This window comes from Hyla sarda, chromosome 5 (assembly GCF_029499605.1).
Source record: "Hyla sarda isolate aHylSar1 chromosome 5, aHylSar1.hap1, whole genome shotgun sequence".
NCBI classification, from domain to species: Eukaryota; Metazoa; Chordata; class Amphibia; order Anura; family Hylidae; genus Hyla; species Hyla sarda.
In genome coordinates this window covers 44776767-44794157 of record NC_079193.1, presented here as the reverse complement: position 1 = coordinate 44794157, position 17391 = coordinate 44776767, and the positions used below count along the sequence as shown (strand labels likewise).

Sequence of the window (17391 nt, the reverse complement as noted above, 5' to 3'; positions counted from 1 at the left end):
ATTGCACCCACGTCCATAGCTGAGCCTGACGCTATGTTTCGGGGAGGATGGTGCATGATTAAGGGGATCCTCCCAGAAACGTAGCGTCAGGCTTGGCGGAACCTCTGTATATTAAGTAAGAGTGTTTGATCCAGAGCGTGGTGGAGCTCTGTAGAAAGAGAGACCCTTCCCATAAAGGTGTTTTGAAGCTTAATAGCTGCATATACTACTAAGGTGATTGTCACATAGATCCCCCTGGCAGAAATCAGATCCTCCACTCCTCATCCAATATTTCACTGTTGAAACCTCTGTATATTAAATAAGAGGGGGATCTATGTGATCATGTAGTTTCAAGAAGTCAGCCACATATGAGAGACCGACCTCCTGTCTCAATAGTACCTGTAATTTACTGGTTATCACACTGAGGATCACATGATTTATTCTGCAATAATAAAGATGTTCTGTGTGTATAGACGAAACTGAGCTAGGATGAAACACCTTACACTGCAGGAATATGGGTGCTGAATAGCAAATATTTTCTGAAGTGCTTTATTAAACATAATTTCTTATGATAGCAAATATTATGTAAATATGAGTAGCACCTTAAATTACTGGGACATCACAATTAAAGGAGAAATATCATGAAGAAAAATGTATCCCCTATCCAAAGGACCCAGGCTCTCCCCAGGAACGAAGCGTGTTGACCTCCGAATAAAGCGGCAGCTGACACCCCCCTTCATGTATCTCTATGGCAGAGCCGGAGATAGCTGACCCCCTTTGTATAAGGGGTTTAAGTTTTTCTGCATGATAGTTCTCCATTAAAGCCACTCAGTGACTTACTATGAATAACTCAAAACATACTACATTAAAGGATCGATTACTACACATTATAAACATGCAGGTCAATATATGCTGGAATTACAGTACCATACAGGGATTTATGGGTCTGTATATCATAAGGTTTGCAACCGCTATCAGTCATATGGTTACAGAACACATTAAGCTTATTACAATAGTATAGCGGTGTAAGTGTCCAATATTAAACCAGCCACTTCACTGATATGTAGGCGTTCCATAATATTGTGTATTCATAAAAGAAATCATCACTCTCAAGACTAGAGTGGTGAGAACCTGTCTGCTGTTAACTGAACTTTTTTGAAAAGTTAGCTGAACTTTTCTCTTAGGCTACTTTCACACTCTGATAGTGGCTCCATTACAAACAGACATTAAGGGCTCTTTTTTTCCCCCATTTTGACTGCCCTTCATCTCTGTTATTGTAACGGAGCCTAATGGGAGTCATAATGGGCAAAGAGGATCCCATTCACTTGAATGGGATTCCTCTAACATCCGTTATAACTCCCGTTATTGTGGCAGAAGATAGCGGGAGAAAAAGACATTGAATGCACAAATTTTTCTCCTGCTATCCTCCTAATGGACATCAACTACCGGGCACAAATGGTAGTGTGAAAGGAGCATTATCTGTGTTGCTCGCCGCATAGTGTCCCTCACAGAGATCTTCACCTAACTCCTGCTATCTCTAAAATGGCTGCAGTATGTGCATAGGCTTTTATGGTGGCCCAGACAACACCCCTATACTGCCTCCTGATTGGCTGGGAGAGCAGTTTGAAAGGCATTATGGGATTCCCAGAGGTCATAATCCAGAATAAAGGGGTCTTAAACCATAGGAAACCCTAAGAAAGTTGCTGAAGGCAACAGAAAGCGTGGGGTTCATCGGAGTGCCCGTGCACTGAGCTACATTGCATGTTACCCCTTGGTCTGGCCCTGCATCCTGAGTAATCAGGAGGGTTTGGTATACTCTATGCTGCTATTTTAGCAATAGGATTTGTTAATGTATTACATGCCAATGCTTGATTACTATATCTTACTGCATTATGCGCTAGGCAGATAGTTCATTTACAGTGGACTGGTGTCTAGGGTGGGATCCACGGGCCCCCCCCCCCTTGTGTATAGAGGCAGGCTTGTTTAGCCTTTTTAAGTGTTTTTATCAAATGTATGTCTTGTTTATTATGCATAATGTACCCAATAAAGGTTGTTAGTTTTTTTCATTATATGGAGGAGTGCGCTTTCTTATGGTGTTAGCCGGGCCACCGTCAGGGGGGCTACAGCCAGTACACCAGTAAGGGGCCTGGGCTGCTACGGTGGCCCGGGCCCCAGCTGCAACCTCCTGCGGCATTCCCAGCACAGAAGCAGAAGACCACTATTTAAACAGCCATCTCCTGCTCCTGTACGTAAGTTACTCAAATAGCGTACGCAATGTACATACATTAGCGTAGACTATGCTGCAAGCCATGAGATGACGTAATTTCATCACGCGGCCTGCCAGTTAAAGTCATGCGCTGCTCCAGAGGATCCAGGGAGCCCGGCCTCAGCGCAGGATCGGTGGAAAGGTGAGTGGGATGTTTTATTTTATTTTTAAAAGGACCTATCTGGGGGCATTATGTAGTGGGGGCACTATCTACATTGAGAGATGACCTGCTGGGGACATTTCCTACCTGTGAGCACAATTACTGGAGGCACAACCTACCTGGAGGCACAATTACTGGAGGCACAACCTACCTGGGGGCACTATTAATGGAGTCATCTAATGGGGGCATGACCTGCTGGGGGCACTACTTGCTGGGGGCATCTTCTACCTGAGGGCACTATTACTGGAGGCACAATCTACCTGTGGGCACTACCTTCTGGGGACATCTACCTGGGGACACTATTACCGGAGTATATTTGGGGCACTATCTATCTATTAGGGGCACTATCTACTCGGGGAACAACCTGATCAATGCATTCCTATGGAAATGCATTAAACAGTGCCTGCAATCAGTATATGCAGCGTTACAGCCCCTAGAGGGGGCTATAACACTGCTTAAAAAAGTAAAAAAAAAGTTAATAAATGTGATTTAACCCCTTCCTTAATAAAAATCTAAATCACCCCCCCCCTTTTTCCCACTTAAAAAAGTGTGTAAATAAAAATAAAAACAAACATATATGATATCGACGCATGTGTAAATGTCTGAACCATAAAAAATATTTCATTAATTAAACCGCACGGTCAATGGCGTACGCGGAAAAAAATTCAAAAGTCCAAAATAGCATATTTTTGGTCACTTTTCATACCATAAAAAAATTATAAAAAGCTATTAAAAAGTCAGATTAAAACAAAAATTGTACCGATAAAAAATTCAGATCACAGTGAAAAAAAATTAGCCCTCAATCCTCCGCATTCATGGAAAAATAAAAAAGCTATAGGGGTAAGAAAATGACAATTTTAAACGTATTAATTTTAGTGCATGTAGTTATGATTTTTTCCAAAAGTACGACAAAATCAAACTTATATAAGTAGGGTATCATTTTAATTGTATGGACCTACAAAATAAGATAGGGTGGCATTTTTACCAAAAAATGCACTACGTAGAAACGGAAGACGCCAGCATTTCCAAAATGGTGTTTTTCTTCAATTTTGTCGCACAATAATTTTTTTTGCCGTTTTGCCATAAATTTTTGGGTAAAATGTCTGTCATTGCAAAGTAGAATTGGTGGCACAAAAAAAAAAAAAAAAAGCCATCATATGGATTTTTAGGTGCAAAATTTAAAGGGTTATGATTTTTAAAATGTAAGGAGGAAAAAACTAAAGTGAAAAAACTGAAAAATGCTTGGTCCTTAAGGGGTTAAAAAATATTTTTTAAATGCCAATGGGGAAGATAGTGTGCTGGCCATGGGAGTCAACTTGGGGACAGGCCCAGGGGGTGGGGTGGGGGATATAGGGTTTTGGCCCAGGCCTTGAGCAGTGTAACGATGTTACGAGGTTCTATGCGTTTGGTTTGCACAGCTCTACTTAGAACCATCATAACTGGCCTTAATAGAACTTGTAATCCATGACAAAATACCGTATTTTTCGTCCTATAGGACACACTGGCGTATAAGACGCACCCAATTTTTAGGGGCAAAATCTAAAAAAATTAAGATTTTGAACCCAATAGTGGTCTTCAACCTGCGGACCTCCAGATGTTGCAAAACTACAACTCCCAGCATGCCCGGACAGCCGTTGGCTGTCCGGGCATGCTGGGAGTTGTAGTTTTGCAACATCTGGAGGTCGGCAGATTGAAGACCACTGCATAGGAGGTAATACTCACGTGTCCCCGCCGCTCCGGACCAGTCACCGCTGCCCTGGATGTCGCTCCATCGCTGTCGCCGTGTCCCCGTCGCTCCGGAACGTCTCTGCTGCCGGCCGGGTATCCTCGCTCTCCGTCGCCGCCATCACGTCGTTACGCACGCCGACGCACGTACGCGACGACGTGATGACGAGGAAGGAGAGCGCCGGCATACAGGGGATCCCTGAATGGAGAAGACACCGAGGAGGCAGGTAAGGTCCCCCCCGGTGTCCTGTAAGCACTAACCCGGCTATTCAGTCGGGCTGTTCGGGACCGCCGCGGTGAAATCGGGACGGTCCCGAACAGCCCGACTGAACAGCCGGGTTAGTGTCACTTTCCCTTCAGATGCGGCGGTCAGCTTTCATCGCCGTGTCTGAAGGGTTAATACAGGGCATCACCGCGATCGGTGATGTCCTGTATTAGCTGCGGGTCCCGGCCGTTGATGGCCGCAGGGACCGCCGCGATAGGGGTGTATTCGCCGTATAAGACGCACCGACTTTTCCCCCCCAGTTTTGCGGAAGAAAAAGTGCGTCTTATACGGCGAAAAATACGGTAACATAATGTACTATTGAGCTGTATTTCATACCACCAACTGGACACCCGTCATGTTACATAATTAGAAAAACACACCAGATCTCTTGCATCATTAGATAAAGAAGTAGAATGGGCCACCTGGATGGACGGACAGGACGTGCTCTGCCGCCCATTTTTCCGAGGCTGTTTACATCCTGTCTCTTTCCTGTGTTTGTTTTATTGAAAAGGTACGTTTAAATATCACCAGAATTTTATTTTACTTGCTATCATATAAAAACCCCAGCTTATATGGGGTAAACAATAGTCATATAGAACAGGTGTTTATTTTATTCTTTTTTCTCAAATGGCAGCAATGCAACATTTGGTGTTCAAAAAAAATAAAAAAATAAAAAATAAAAAAAATATGAAAAATCCCCATGATACAAAAAGTTAAACTATAGGCACTAAGAGGTCCGCTTACCATTCATACCATTCATATCATACACTGTGTAAGGGAGATGAATGGACTATAGGACTATATTTTATAAATTGTTGCCTTGAGCTGGCACCTACATGAGCACCATGGCCCCTTCAAGCAGCAGACTGGCGGGAGTGTCGGAAGTCGGACCCCTGCTCATCTAATATAACATTACTACGTATCCTAGAATATCACCTTAGAGAGTTGGTGACAACTCAGCAAAGTGGATCCTAAACTTTTGACAATTTAATAAAAAGAGAACAACGTCTGGCCACACACTGCGGGGGAAAAATGGCAGAACTGACCTCCTTAGACTTGAAAGTGCTTCCCCATTCCCCCTATTCACCTGACCTGGCTCCTTCTATCATCTGTTCCCCAATCTCGAAAAACACCTAAAGGGACAACAATTTGGGAGTGTTCTGGAGGCAACTAATGCAGCACATGAGTGGTTACATCAATAGTCTGAAGAATTTTATTGGCATGGACTTAAAGTGGTACTCCGCCCCTTGACATCTTATTCTGTAAGGATAGGGCATAAGATGTCTGATCGGGGTGGGTATGGGGGTATCCGGCCACTGCGACCCTCGCGATCTCTGAACCGGCACCCAGGCCTTCTGAACATTTATGCTCAGAATGCCGGTTTTTGGCGACCGTGGTCAGGATGTAACGTACCCTCCTCACATGTCAAAAGAGGGGGTGTGAGGGCTGTCATCAAGACCACAGCCATTATGCCCCCTCCCATAGACATGAATGGAGGAGGCTTGATGCCACGGCCATCTGAAACCGGCATTCTGAACATAAATGTTCAGTACACTGGGATGCTGGGCCAAAGATCACGGGGGGGGGGGGGGGGGGGGGTCCCATTGATAGGGGATAGGATGTCTAGGGGCTGTGTACCCCTTTAAAAAGCTGCAGGAGAGATGTCACAAGTGCACTGACTTGCTGGGGAAATATGTAGAATAGTGGGGTAATTATAGCTTCTTAGTTCGATTTAGGTATGCTGTCTATGAGGGTATTAATGATTGTCATGTTCTACCACGCTGAATGCACTTCAGCGTGGTAGAACATCTATTATCTATATATCTTTCTATCTATCTTATTTCTGTTATGTTTCAATCTCAAATCTATCTATGTATGTATCTACCTAGCAAAAAATGGGTAAAGCAGCACATCAAGTTCCAAAGCAGGTTGTACACACAGCTTACACCGCCCAGGTCAGGGGCCCCAACTGCAGATCCAGGATATAGAAGGCAGCCGCAGCACTCAAGTAGATGAAATAAAATAGCTTTATACTATTTCAATATAAAAAGTGCAACGTTTTAGCTTCTAATGTTTGAGGAAGGCACTTCCCCGAAACATTGCACTTGTTTATTATGTGGTGTGAATCCATTTCTCTATCTTTAGCACGCTGGCGGGAGGTGGTCTTGTGCTGACTTTCCTATCTATCTCATATCTATCTATCTACAAAAGAAAGTAGTTTAGCCTCAGCAGCGTACACCTGTATGCCTGGTCCATACAATGGTTATGCATCAGAATGGGCTGACCAACTTGTACCTTTTTTTTTTTTAAATGTATCTATCTATCTCTTATCTATCTATCTCTTCTCTATGTATCTCACATCTATCTATCTATCTATCTATCTATCTATCTATCTCATATCTATCTATCTATCTATCTCATATCTATCTATCTATCTATCTCTTATCTATCTATCTCTTCTCTATGTATCTCACATCTATCTATCTATCTATCTATCTATCTCATATCTATCTATCCATCTCATATCTATCTATCCATCTCATATCTATCTATCCATCTCATATCTATCTATCCATCTCATATCTATCTATCTATCCATCTCATATCTATCTATCTATCCATCTCATATCTATCTATCTATCTATCTATCTATCTATCTATCTATCTATCTCATATCTATCTATCCATCTCATATCTATCTATCCATCTCATATCTATCTATCCATCTCATATCTATCTATCTATATATCTATCTACCTATCTCATATCTATCTATCTATCTATCTGTCTATCTATCGGGAAGGAATTTTTACCTCTAAGATTAGGGTTTTTTGCCTTCCTCAGTAGGGACTCATTAGGGTTATAGGTTGAACTTGATGGACTCTGGTCTTTTTTCAACCTTATGAACGATGTTACTATCTATCTATCTCATATCTATCTATCTATCCATCTATCTCATATCTATCCCATATCTATCTATCTATCTCATATCTATCTATTGATCTCATATCTATCTCATATCTATCTATCTATTGATCTCATATATATCTATCTATCTATCTCATATCTATCTATCTATTGATCTCACATCTATCTATCTATCTCATATATATATATATATATATATATATATATAGATAGATATATATCTCATGTCTATCTATCTATATATCTATCTCATATCTATCTATCTATTTCATATCTATCTATCTCATATCTATCTATCGCATATCTATCTATCTCATATCTATCTATCTATCTATCTCATATATATATATATATATATATATATATATATATATATATCAATATCATCTACCTTATATCCAATAGCTGACTCCAAAAATAATGTAAACTTTCTTTTTTTTTGCATTTGACATAAGAAATAGAAGGTGATAAACCACATTCTATACGTTACTGTTCACATTTCCCAACCAGGTAACTTGTTGCCTGCGATGGTGACACCCCCCCAATCCCCCCCCCCCACCCTGCAGCAGGTGGCTTCACCCAGACAATACAGAGAATACACGAGACCCGCACATGAAACACATGCACAAATCTGTTCAATCTACACAAATGATAAATGGAAATAATTGAAATTAATTCTCTTTATCACCGAACAGATTCTTCATCTTTTATGTACTTATATCATTGAAAAGAATACATTATCCCCCGATGTATATACGGCATATAGATGAGCAAATCGGCTTCCAGAACAATAAAGCCATCTATAGTTTAATATGCACAATCTCCGTGCAACTTTGCTATAAATAGCGTGCAACTGTGTTTTCCAGCCAGGGTGCCTCCAGCTGCTGCAAAACTACCACTCCCAGCATGCCCGGGCATGCTGGAGGTTGCAGTTTTGTAACAGCTAGTTGGGGAACAATGGTCTACAACAAGAAATAGCAGTAAAAATGACAAAAAAATGATTTACTGCTAAAGTGGGAAACCGCACAATGGTGTACAACACATCGAGGATGACACTCGGAGGCTGTCCCGGGCATGCTGGGAGTTGTAGTTTTGTAACAGCTGGTTGGAAAACACTGCAAGAAATAGCAGTAAAAATGAAAAAATTGTGCTCAAGTGCAAAACTGCACAATGGCTATAACAACCGGCAATGCTGGGAGTTGTAATTTTACAACATCTAGATAAAAAAAAAAAATCATCTACAACAATAAAATAGCTATAAAAATGACAAAAACACACCAGTGTCTCCAAACTAGCCTGATCTTTTACAGCAGCCAGAGGCACGCTAGTTCGGAAACACTGGTGAGTTTTTGGCATGCTGGAAGTTGTAGTTTTACAGCAGCCAGAGGCACGCTAATTCGGAAACACTGGTGTGTTTTTGGCATGCTGGGAGTTGTGGTTTTGCAACAGCTGGTCAGAATACAATGCTCTACAACAAGAAATAGCAGTAAGATGACCCAAAACATTTTTTTTACTGATAAAGTGGGAAAGCGCACAATGGCGTACAACATAACGAGGATGACAGTCGAAGGCTGTCCGGGCATGCTGGGAGTTATAGTTTTGTAACAGCTGGTTGGAAAATGCTGCAAGAAATAGCAGTAAAATAAAAAATTAAAATTGTGCTAAAGTGCAGAACTGCACAATGGCGTACAATACAATGGCGATAAAAGGCTGAGAGTTGTAGTTTTGCAACAGCTGGTTTAAAAAACAACAATAAAATAGCAATAAAAGTGACAAAAACACACCAGTGTTTCCGAACTAGCGTGCCCCCAGCTGCTGCAGAACTACAACTCCCAGCACGCCCGGACAGCCTTTGGCTATCAAAGCATGCTGGGAGTTGTAGTTTTGCAGCAGCTGGTTGGAATACAATGCCAAAATTACCAAAAATATTTTTTTTTTTACTGCTAAAGTGGGAAAGTGCACAATGGGGTACAATCCGGCAAGGATGAGATTACAGAGTTAGATACATACCCGGTGTCTGTGGTCTGACATGTGGCTGTAGATTGAGCGCTCCTGGGATAACCTGCAGAAGTCGTCTGCCTCCTCTTGTTCACACAACACTTTTCATGGTCATTCAGGAGGAGGCCCTTGGTGGTGGCGGGGTTCACAGCGTTAGTGTCCGGTAGGTCTGGCGGGTATCCATTTAACACGCCATTGCCAGACTTGGCGTCCACAGCTTCATGTTGGAAGTCGTCAGTCCTGTGCTGATATGAGGAAAGCGTGCTCTTCGACACTCTGTACCCATGAGAAACTAGGAGGTCCTCTACGCTGAACATGCTGCGCTTCCTGGAGGAACAGCTATGCCGGGGCGAACCTTCCTTTCAAAGGGTCTTTCATCACTGGAAGGAAGAAGAGTAAAATAAATATCACTCAGCAGCACGTGTTCCACGCTGGTTTAGGAATCCTGGGGATTTTTTTTTTTTCATTACATAGTTTGTTTAGTTACCTAATGTTAAATTATATGCAGATGCTCTGATGAGTAATGGAAGGATCCTGCCAAGATAAGAAACCGCTTGTATGTTGGAGCCAGAGGGAAAAAGGGAGATGAGACTCTGCTGCTGACTCGGCTTATTTTAGAAGGTGTTGTGGAATAAGGAAACAGTTTAGGAAATGGTAAAACATTTAGAGTACTCAATATAGACCCCGATACGGGATACAGGAGGGTCACTGCTCCTGCACCCTGAAGAGGAGCCGCGGTGTGCCCAGAGGAAATATTCTAATACTCATCTATTTATCTCATATCTAGCTATCTCATATCTATCTATCTATCTATCTCATATCTATCTATCTATCTATCTATCTATCTATCTCATATCTATCTATCTCACATCTATCTATATATCTATCTATCTCATATGCATCTATCTATCTATCTATCTCATATCTATCTATCTATTTATTTATCTATTTTCTATCTCCTATCTATCTATCTCCTATCTATCTCATATCTATTTACAGTGGGGGAAAAAAGTATTTAGTCAGCCACCAAATGTGCAAGTTCTCCCACTTAAAAAGATGAGATAGGTCTGTAATTTTCATCATAGGTATACCTCAACTATCAGAGACATCATGAGAAAAAAAATCCATAAAATCCCTATTTCTGATTTTTAAAGAATTTATTTGCAAATTATGGTGGAAAATAAGTATTTGGTCAATAACAAACAAGCAAGATTTCTGTCTCTCACAGACCTGTAACTTCTTCTTTAAGAGCCTTCTCTGTCCTCCACTCGTTACCTGTATTAACGGCTCCTGTTTGAACTTGTTATCAGTATAAAAGACACCTGTCCACAACCTCAAACAGTCACATTCCAAACTCCACTATGGCCAAGACAAAAGAGCTGTCGAAGGACACCAGAATCAAAATTATAGACCTTCACCAGGCTGGGAAGACTGAATCTGCAATAGGCAAGCAGCTTGGTGTGAAGAAATCAACTGTGGGAGCAATTATTAGAAAATGGAAGACATACAAGACCACTGATAATCTCCCTTGATCTGGGGCTCCATGCAAGATCTCACCCAATGGTGTAAAAATGTGTGGTGACCACAGGGTGTTGCAGTATGTAGCAGGGTCTGGTGGTATTAACCCTGGGGGCAAGTTGTTGTTAACCTCTTAGTGTTCGTGATGCCAGGGTGCGGTTGTTTCGGTATAATAACAAGGAATGTCCACAGCAAGGGTTTTGCAATAACTGGAACTTTTACTTGCAATATTCAGGAAACAGTCTTTACAGTAATGCAGTCTCCACAGAGGCAACCGGAACATAGGATACCTCGCAGGCTTGCTTGGACTTGTAGTTATTAGTGATGAGCGGCATAGGCCATATTCGAATTTGCGATATTTCGCGAATATATGGACGAATATTCGTCATATATTCACGAAATTTGCATATTCATTATATTCGTTTTTTGTGCATATGCTAAAATATATGCGCATATTCGCGAATATTGAGCCCTCCCTTCTTTAATGGTATAGGGAACTATGACTAGTGCATTAACTCTGTGATTTTTTGCCCATTGAAACCAATAGGCCAATGGTGGTCTATGGGGATCTCATGGCATGTAAAACAGTAAGATAAGCAGGACCGTCTCGGCAGCATCCCCCCCCCCCCCCCCCATTATCTCCACACCATCCAAAATCCCCATTATTTCACTCTTCTCTTAGTTATTTTTATATTCAATTTTTCATTTTTATTTTCAGGTTTTTTTTTGTTGTTGTTCATTCTTCCTTTTTTCCTTTTCATTATTATCTCCTCACCATTATAATCCATTACCATCCTTTTTGATATTCTCATTTGTATCTTTATAATATTTTTTAGTCTTAATGTTTTATGTTTATTTTTTTATTATTATTTTTATTTTATATTTCCTATTTCATTTTCATTTAATTAAATTTTATTTTTATTTTTATTTCTATCCACATTCATTCTTCTCAATCAATTTCAGTACATTTCCCCTAGTTTCATCTCAATCCATCCCCCTTTCCATTCCTCACCCACTACACAAATATTCCTCCCTATTTTTCCCCTCCAGCTCATCTCATTCTCAACACCAGCCATCCCCATTTTTCCCCCTTTTTTTTCCTTTTCAAGCCTATTTTTCTCCCTATTACATTCCTTCCACAACCATCTCATCCAATATCATTATCCCGCTCTCCCCTTTGCAAGTTCACTACACCTGGAATCCAGTTTAAACATAATCTCCCAACACAGCGCTACTACGCACCTCCCACACACATAGCTTCCACTAACCATCGCGGCAATGCGCCGCCCATACACCAGGCTTACACACCACATCCCCAGCATCCTCCGTCACCATGCCAGCTTCTGCCGGAAGTGACATATCGGCCGTTCTCCCGTCCAAATATGCGCACTATGGGTCAGCTGCCTCAGACCGGCGGCAGCACAGACGCACACAGGACCTCTGACCAGGTAATCAACTCCCCCTAGAAACGGGCATAATCCCCCACCTTCCATCTACTAATTCACTTCATCATATCCTCCCCATAGCTCTACAGTACTACCAGAATCTACTATTTTACTATTCCTGAACAACACCACTAATACAAACACCATTTTTAAGTGCCTACCAGAACAATAGCCCAGTCCTGCTATCTTATGCACAAATCCTGATATGACGAAGCCTTCTGTTTTTCCATAGGTGTATTTGCTCATGTGATTTTATGGGTTCCCCCCCCCTTCTTTTACCTAGGGACCCACCACCCCGGATACTATTGGGGCACTGTGGTCTATTTATTGTTTATCTTTTTATTTTTTCATGTTCCAACCCACAGAATTAACTGCAATACTCTGCCCCCCCCCAAAACATTTTTTTTACACTTTTATATATATGTATATTTTTTGTGTATGTGTATACATGTGTCTATATCTGTATTTCTATAGCACTGTAAGCGGACCTGAGGAAGGCATGAGTTCATGCCGAAACGCATTGTCCCCGTTATACCAATAAAACATTTTATTGTCCTGTGCTGCTCGAGTCCTCGCTTCATGTTCTTGTTGTGCAGCGCCTTCGCAAAACCGTTTTTTACGCCTCATCTGTCTACTCGGCAGCACAGCAGAATGGGAGACCACCACTGGTTTGAGTCCCGGGGTGGGACAGAGTGTTACAGTGTTGTGGTTTAACTTTACTTTCCTGGAAAAGCTGCTGAGTTGCCCATAGCAACTAATCAGATTGCTTCTTTCATTTTGCAAAATGAAAGAAGCAATCTGATTGGTTGCTATGGGCAACTGCACAACTCTTCCTCTACACTGGTTTTGATGAATCTCCCCCATAGAGGGAGATTTATGAAAACCTGTCCAGAGGAAAAGTTTCTGAGTTGCCCATAGCAACCAATCAGATCGCTTCTTTCATTTTTCAGAGGCCTTTTCAAAAATGAAGGAAGCAATCTGATTGGTTGCTATGGGCAACTGCACAACTCTTCCTCTATACTGGTTTTCCGCATATGCCCATATTAATAGCCCTTAATAGCCCTTAATGCTATGGCCCCGACATAAAAAAGCATCGTATGTCAATGCTGACATCGACATGCGATGGCCTCTGAGAGGCCATCGTATGTCGATTTGATCATATGTCGGGGCCATCGTATGTCGGGGGGTCACTGTATTCGCAATATTCGCATATTCGCAATTAAAATTCGAATTGCGAATATTCGCGAGCAACACTAGTAGTTATGAGGATATTTATGCAGGCCACTGTGCTACTAATATATTCCTTAGCTGAGAAGTAGTCACTGGATTTGTAGAGAGAAATGTAACTCACGTTTTAGAAGTGGCTGCTGTTCCTTAGGCTTTGGCCTGGATGAGATGAATTTGCAGTATACAGGACTTTGTGCTTCCTTTTAGATCCAGGTCTCAAGAGAGCAAGAATAGAGACTACAACCCCTTATCTACTAAGGGGCTGGACTAAAGCCCATTGGTTGCTAATGCCTGGGGTTCTTGTGCCCATGGAACAATGGGTATATCACATGACAGTAGTGGAAGGTCCTATACATTTTATACAAACTGTACAACTTTATACATGTTAAAAATAGATACACATAATGAATATACAGTGCATTGACATAAGACAACAAGGGGGGGGGGGGGGGGGGCTGCAGGAGAGCCCAATGGACCTAAGGGACTCTTCCTGAGGAGACTTAGGGATGGTACAGGACAGGTCCTGTACGGGACACCACAGATGATCACAAGAACGGTGAGCAAAAATCCCAGAACCACACGTGGGGACCTAGTGAATGACCTGCAGAGAGCTGGGACCAAAGTAACTAAGGCTACCATCAATAACACACTACGCTGCCAGGGACTCAAACCATGCAGTGCCAGATGTGTCCCCCTGCTTAAGCCAGTACATGTCTGGGCCCATCTGAAGTTTGCTAGAGAGCATTTGAATGATCCATAAGAGGATTGTGAGAATGTCATATGGTCAGATGAAACCAAAGTAGAACTTTTTGGTAAAAACTCAACTCGTGTTTCGAGGAGAGAATGCTGAGTTGCATCCAAAGAACACCATACCTACTGTGACGCATGGGGGTGGAAACATCATGCTTTGGGGCTGTTCTTCTGCAAAGGGACCAGGACAACTGATCCATTTAAAAGAAAGAATGAATGGGGCCATGTATCATGAGATTTTGAGTGAAAACCTCCTTCCATGAGCAAGGGCATTGAAGATGAAACGTGACAATGATTCCAAACACACCGCCCGGGCATCAAAGTAGTTGCTTCATAAGAAGCATTTCAAGGTCCTGGAGTGGCCAAGCCAGTCTTCAGATCTCAACCCCATAGAAAACCTTTGGAGGGAGTTGAAAGTCCATGTTGCCCAGCGACAGCCCCAAAACATCACTGCTCTAGAGGAGATCTGCATGGAGGAATGAGCCAAAAGGCCAGCAACAAAAAAACCTTGTGAAGACTTACCGAAAACGTTTGACCTCTGTCATTGCCAACAAAGGGTATATAACAAAGTATTGAGATTAACTTTTGTTATTGACCAAATACTTATTGTCCACCATCATTTGCAAATAAATTCTTAAAAAATCAGACAATGTGATTTTATGAATTTTTTTCTCATTCTGTCTCTCATAGTTGAGGTATACCTATAATGAAAATTACAGATCTCGCTCATCTTTTTAAGCCTTCGGGTGTCTGGGCATGCTGGGAGTTGTAGTTTTGCAACAGCTGGAGGCACCCTGGTTGGGAAACACTGCCATAGCAAACCTTCAGGAGCTGTCCAGCGCTCTGGAACTCAGCTCTGGCCACGTTAGGGTTAACAAACCCCCAGCACGTCAGGCCCGATGCCGACATCACTATGGCACATGTGCAGATGATCCTCCGGAGCGAGGACCAACTGCGCATGCGCCCATCACGGCATCCGATTCGCCGAAAGCAGCCCAATCCGCATTCAGCTTAGAAGAAGCTGAAAGTAAGGAGGGTGCGCGCTGATGATGACCGAGTATTCCGTCGCGCGGGAGGTGGGCACGTACGGAGCGAGGGGCAGGCCGGCCTCCAACACACCACCCTCCACGGTGACGTCCCGATGGCAAGATGGCGGCGGAAGAAAAGAAACAAAGTGGTCGAGGCAAGGCAGGAAGCAAATGAAGAAACCAGCTTCCGGGTCTGGAAAAAAGGTAAGCAAAACACCACATACAGAACCGTTAGCAACATGAAAAAAAGCCATAATAACATATAGCCACAGAACTAACTAACTGACAAAAGTAGGTTAAGGCAGTGGAGAACCCCTTTGAGTGGGAGAACTTGCACAATTGGTGGCTGACTAAATAAATTTTTTTTGCCCCACTCTATCTATCTCATATCTATCTATCTCATATCTCTATCTATCTATCTATCTATCTATCTATTTGTCTGTCTGTCTATCTATCTGTATGGTCCAGCATAACTTCCAAACGGCTGGAGGTATTTGAGTTGTACATATCTTTCTTCATTGTCAATTAAAAATATAGCGGAGTTAAGGCATATCCTGATACCGACAATCTCTGCAGCCCGAGAGTAAAACAGCAGAGCCCGGACAGTATTGGACTCCTGATCTTGTGTTACTCTCAGGCTGCAGAGTTTTTACAGGAGTTTTAAACAATGTTCTGCCAGACCAACGTCATAATAAAGTATGATTTAACTGTCTGGCAGGCAGGAGTAGAAACTAGTTAGTGTAGGGGCTGGAAGATGGGATGGGATGGGTAGGGGAGAAAACATTTATTGCAGAGGAAGACATCAGTGCGGGGGGCAGGGAGAGGGCATGGCAGTGCTGCTGCAGTGTGGAGTGCAGGGACGAGGAACAAGCTATTGTTACGCCGAGCGCTCCGGGTCCCCGCTCCTCCCCGGAGCGCTCGCTTCTCTCTCACTACCGCAGCGCTCCGGGCAGCTCCACTGACCCGGTGCGCTGCGATACCGTCTCCAGCCGGGATGCGATTCGCGATGCGGGTAGCGCCCGCTCGCGATGCGCATCCCGGCTCCCGTACCTGACTCGCTCTCCGTCTGTCCTGTCCCGGCGCGCGCGGCCCCGCTCCCTAGGGCGCGCGCGCGCCGGGTCTCTGCGATTTAAAGGGCCACTGCGCCGCTGATTGGCGCAGTGGTTCCAATTAGTGTGTTCACCTGTGCACTCCCTATTTATACCTCACTTCCCCTTCACTCCCTCGCCGGATCTTGTTGCCATTGTGCCAGTGAAAGCGTTTCCTTGTGTGTTCCTAGCCTGTGTTCCAGACCTCCTGCCGTTGCCCCCGACTACGATCCTTGCTGCCTGCCCCGACCTTCTGCTACGTCCGACCTTACTTCTGTCTACTCCCTTGTACCGCGCCTATCTTCAGCAGTCAGAGAGGTTGAGCCGTTGCTAGTGGATACGACCTGGTCACTACCGCCGCAGCAAGACCATCCCGCTTTGCGGCGGGCTCTGGTGAAAACCAGTAGTGACTTAGAACCGATCCACTAGCACGGTCCACGCCAATCCCTCTCTGGCACAGAGGATCCACTACCTGCCAGCCGGCATCGTGACAGTAGATCCGGCCATGGATCCCGCTGAAGTTCCTCTGCCAGTTGTCGCCGACCTCACCACGGTGGTCGCCCAGCAGTCACAACAGATAGCGCAACAAGGCCAACAGCTGTCTCAACTGACCGTGATGCTACAGCAGCTACTACCACAGCTTCAGCAATCATCTCCTCCGCCAGCTCCTGCACCTCCTCCGCAGCGAGTGGCCGCTTCTGGTCTACGACTATCCTTGCCGGATAAATTTGATGGGGACTCTAAATTCTGCCGTGGCTTTCTTTCCCAATGTTCCCTGCACTTGGAGATGATGTCGGACCAGTTTCCTACTGAAAGGTCTAAGGTGGCTTTCGTAGTCAGCCTTCTGTCTGGAAAAGCTCTGTCATGGGCCACACCGCTCTGGGACCGCAATGACCCCGTCACTGCCTCTATACACTCCTTCTTCTCGGAAATTCGAAGTGTCTTTGAGGAACCTGCCCGAGCCTCTTCTGCTGAGACTGCCCTGTTGAACCTGGTCCAGGGTAATTCTTCCGT

The 17391-nt window shown here is 43.5% G+C and overlaps 1 protein-coding gene across 4 annotated transcripts in view; it reads right to left on the bottom strand.

Annotated features, from left to right (window-relative positions):
* The window catches only part of JCAD (junctional cadherin 5 associated), a 148405-nt gene that overhangs the window by 22594 nt on the left and 108420 nt on the right, over positions 1 to 17391 (bottom strand). For 3 of the 4 annotated variants that reach the window (XM_056519423.1, XM_056519425.1, XM_056519424.1), the window contains one exon: positions 9334 to 9701. In XM_056519423.1, coding sequence (XP_056375398.1) covers positions 9334 to 9638 — 305 coding nt within the window. In that variant the 5' untranslated portion in view covers positions 9639 to 9701. Of the gene's footprint in view, positions 1 to 9333; positions 9702 to 9808; positions 9828 to 17391 lie in introns of those variants that run through there. The other variant, XM_056519426.1, reaches the window with a different exon arrangement.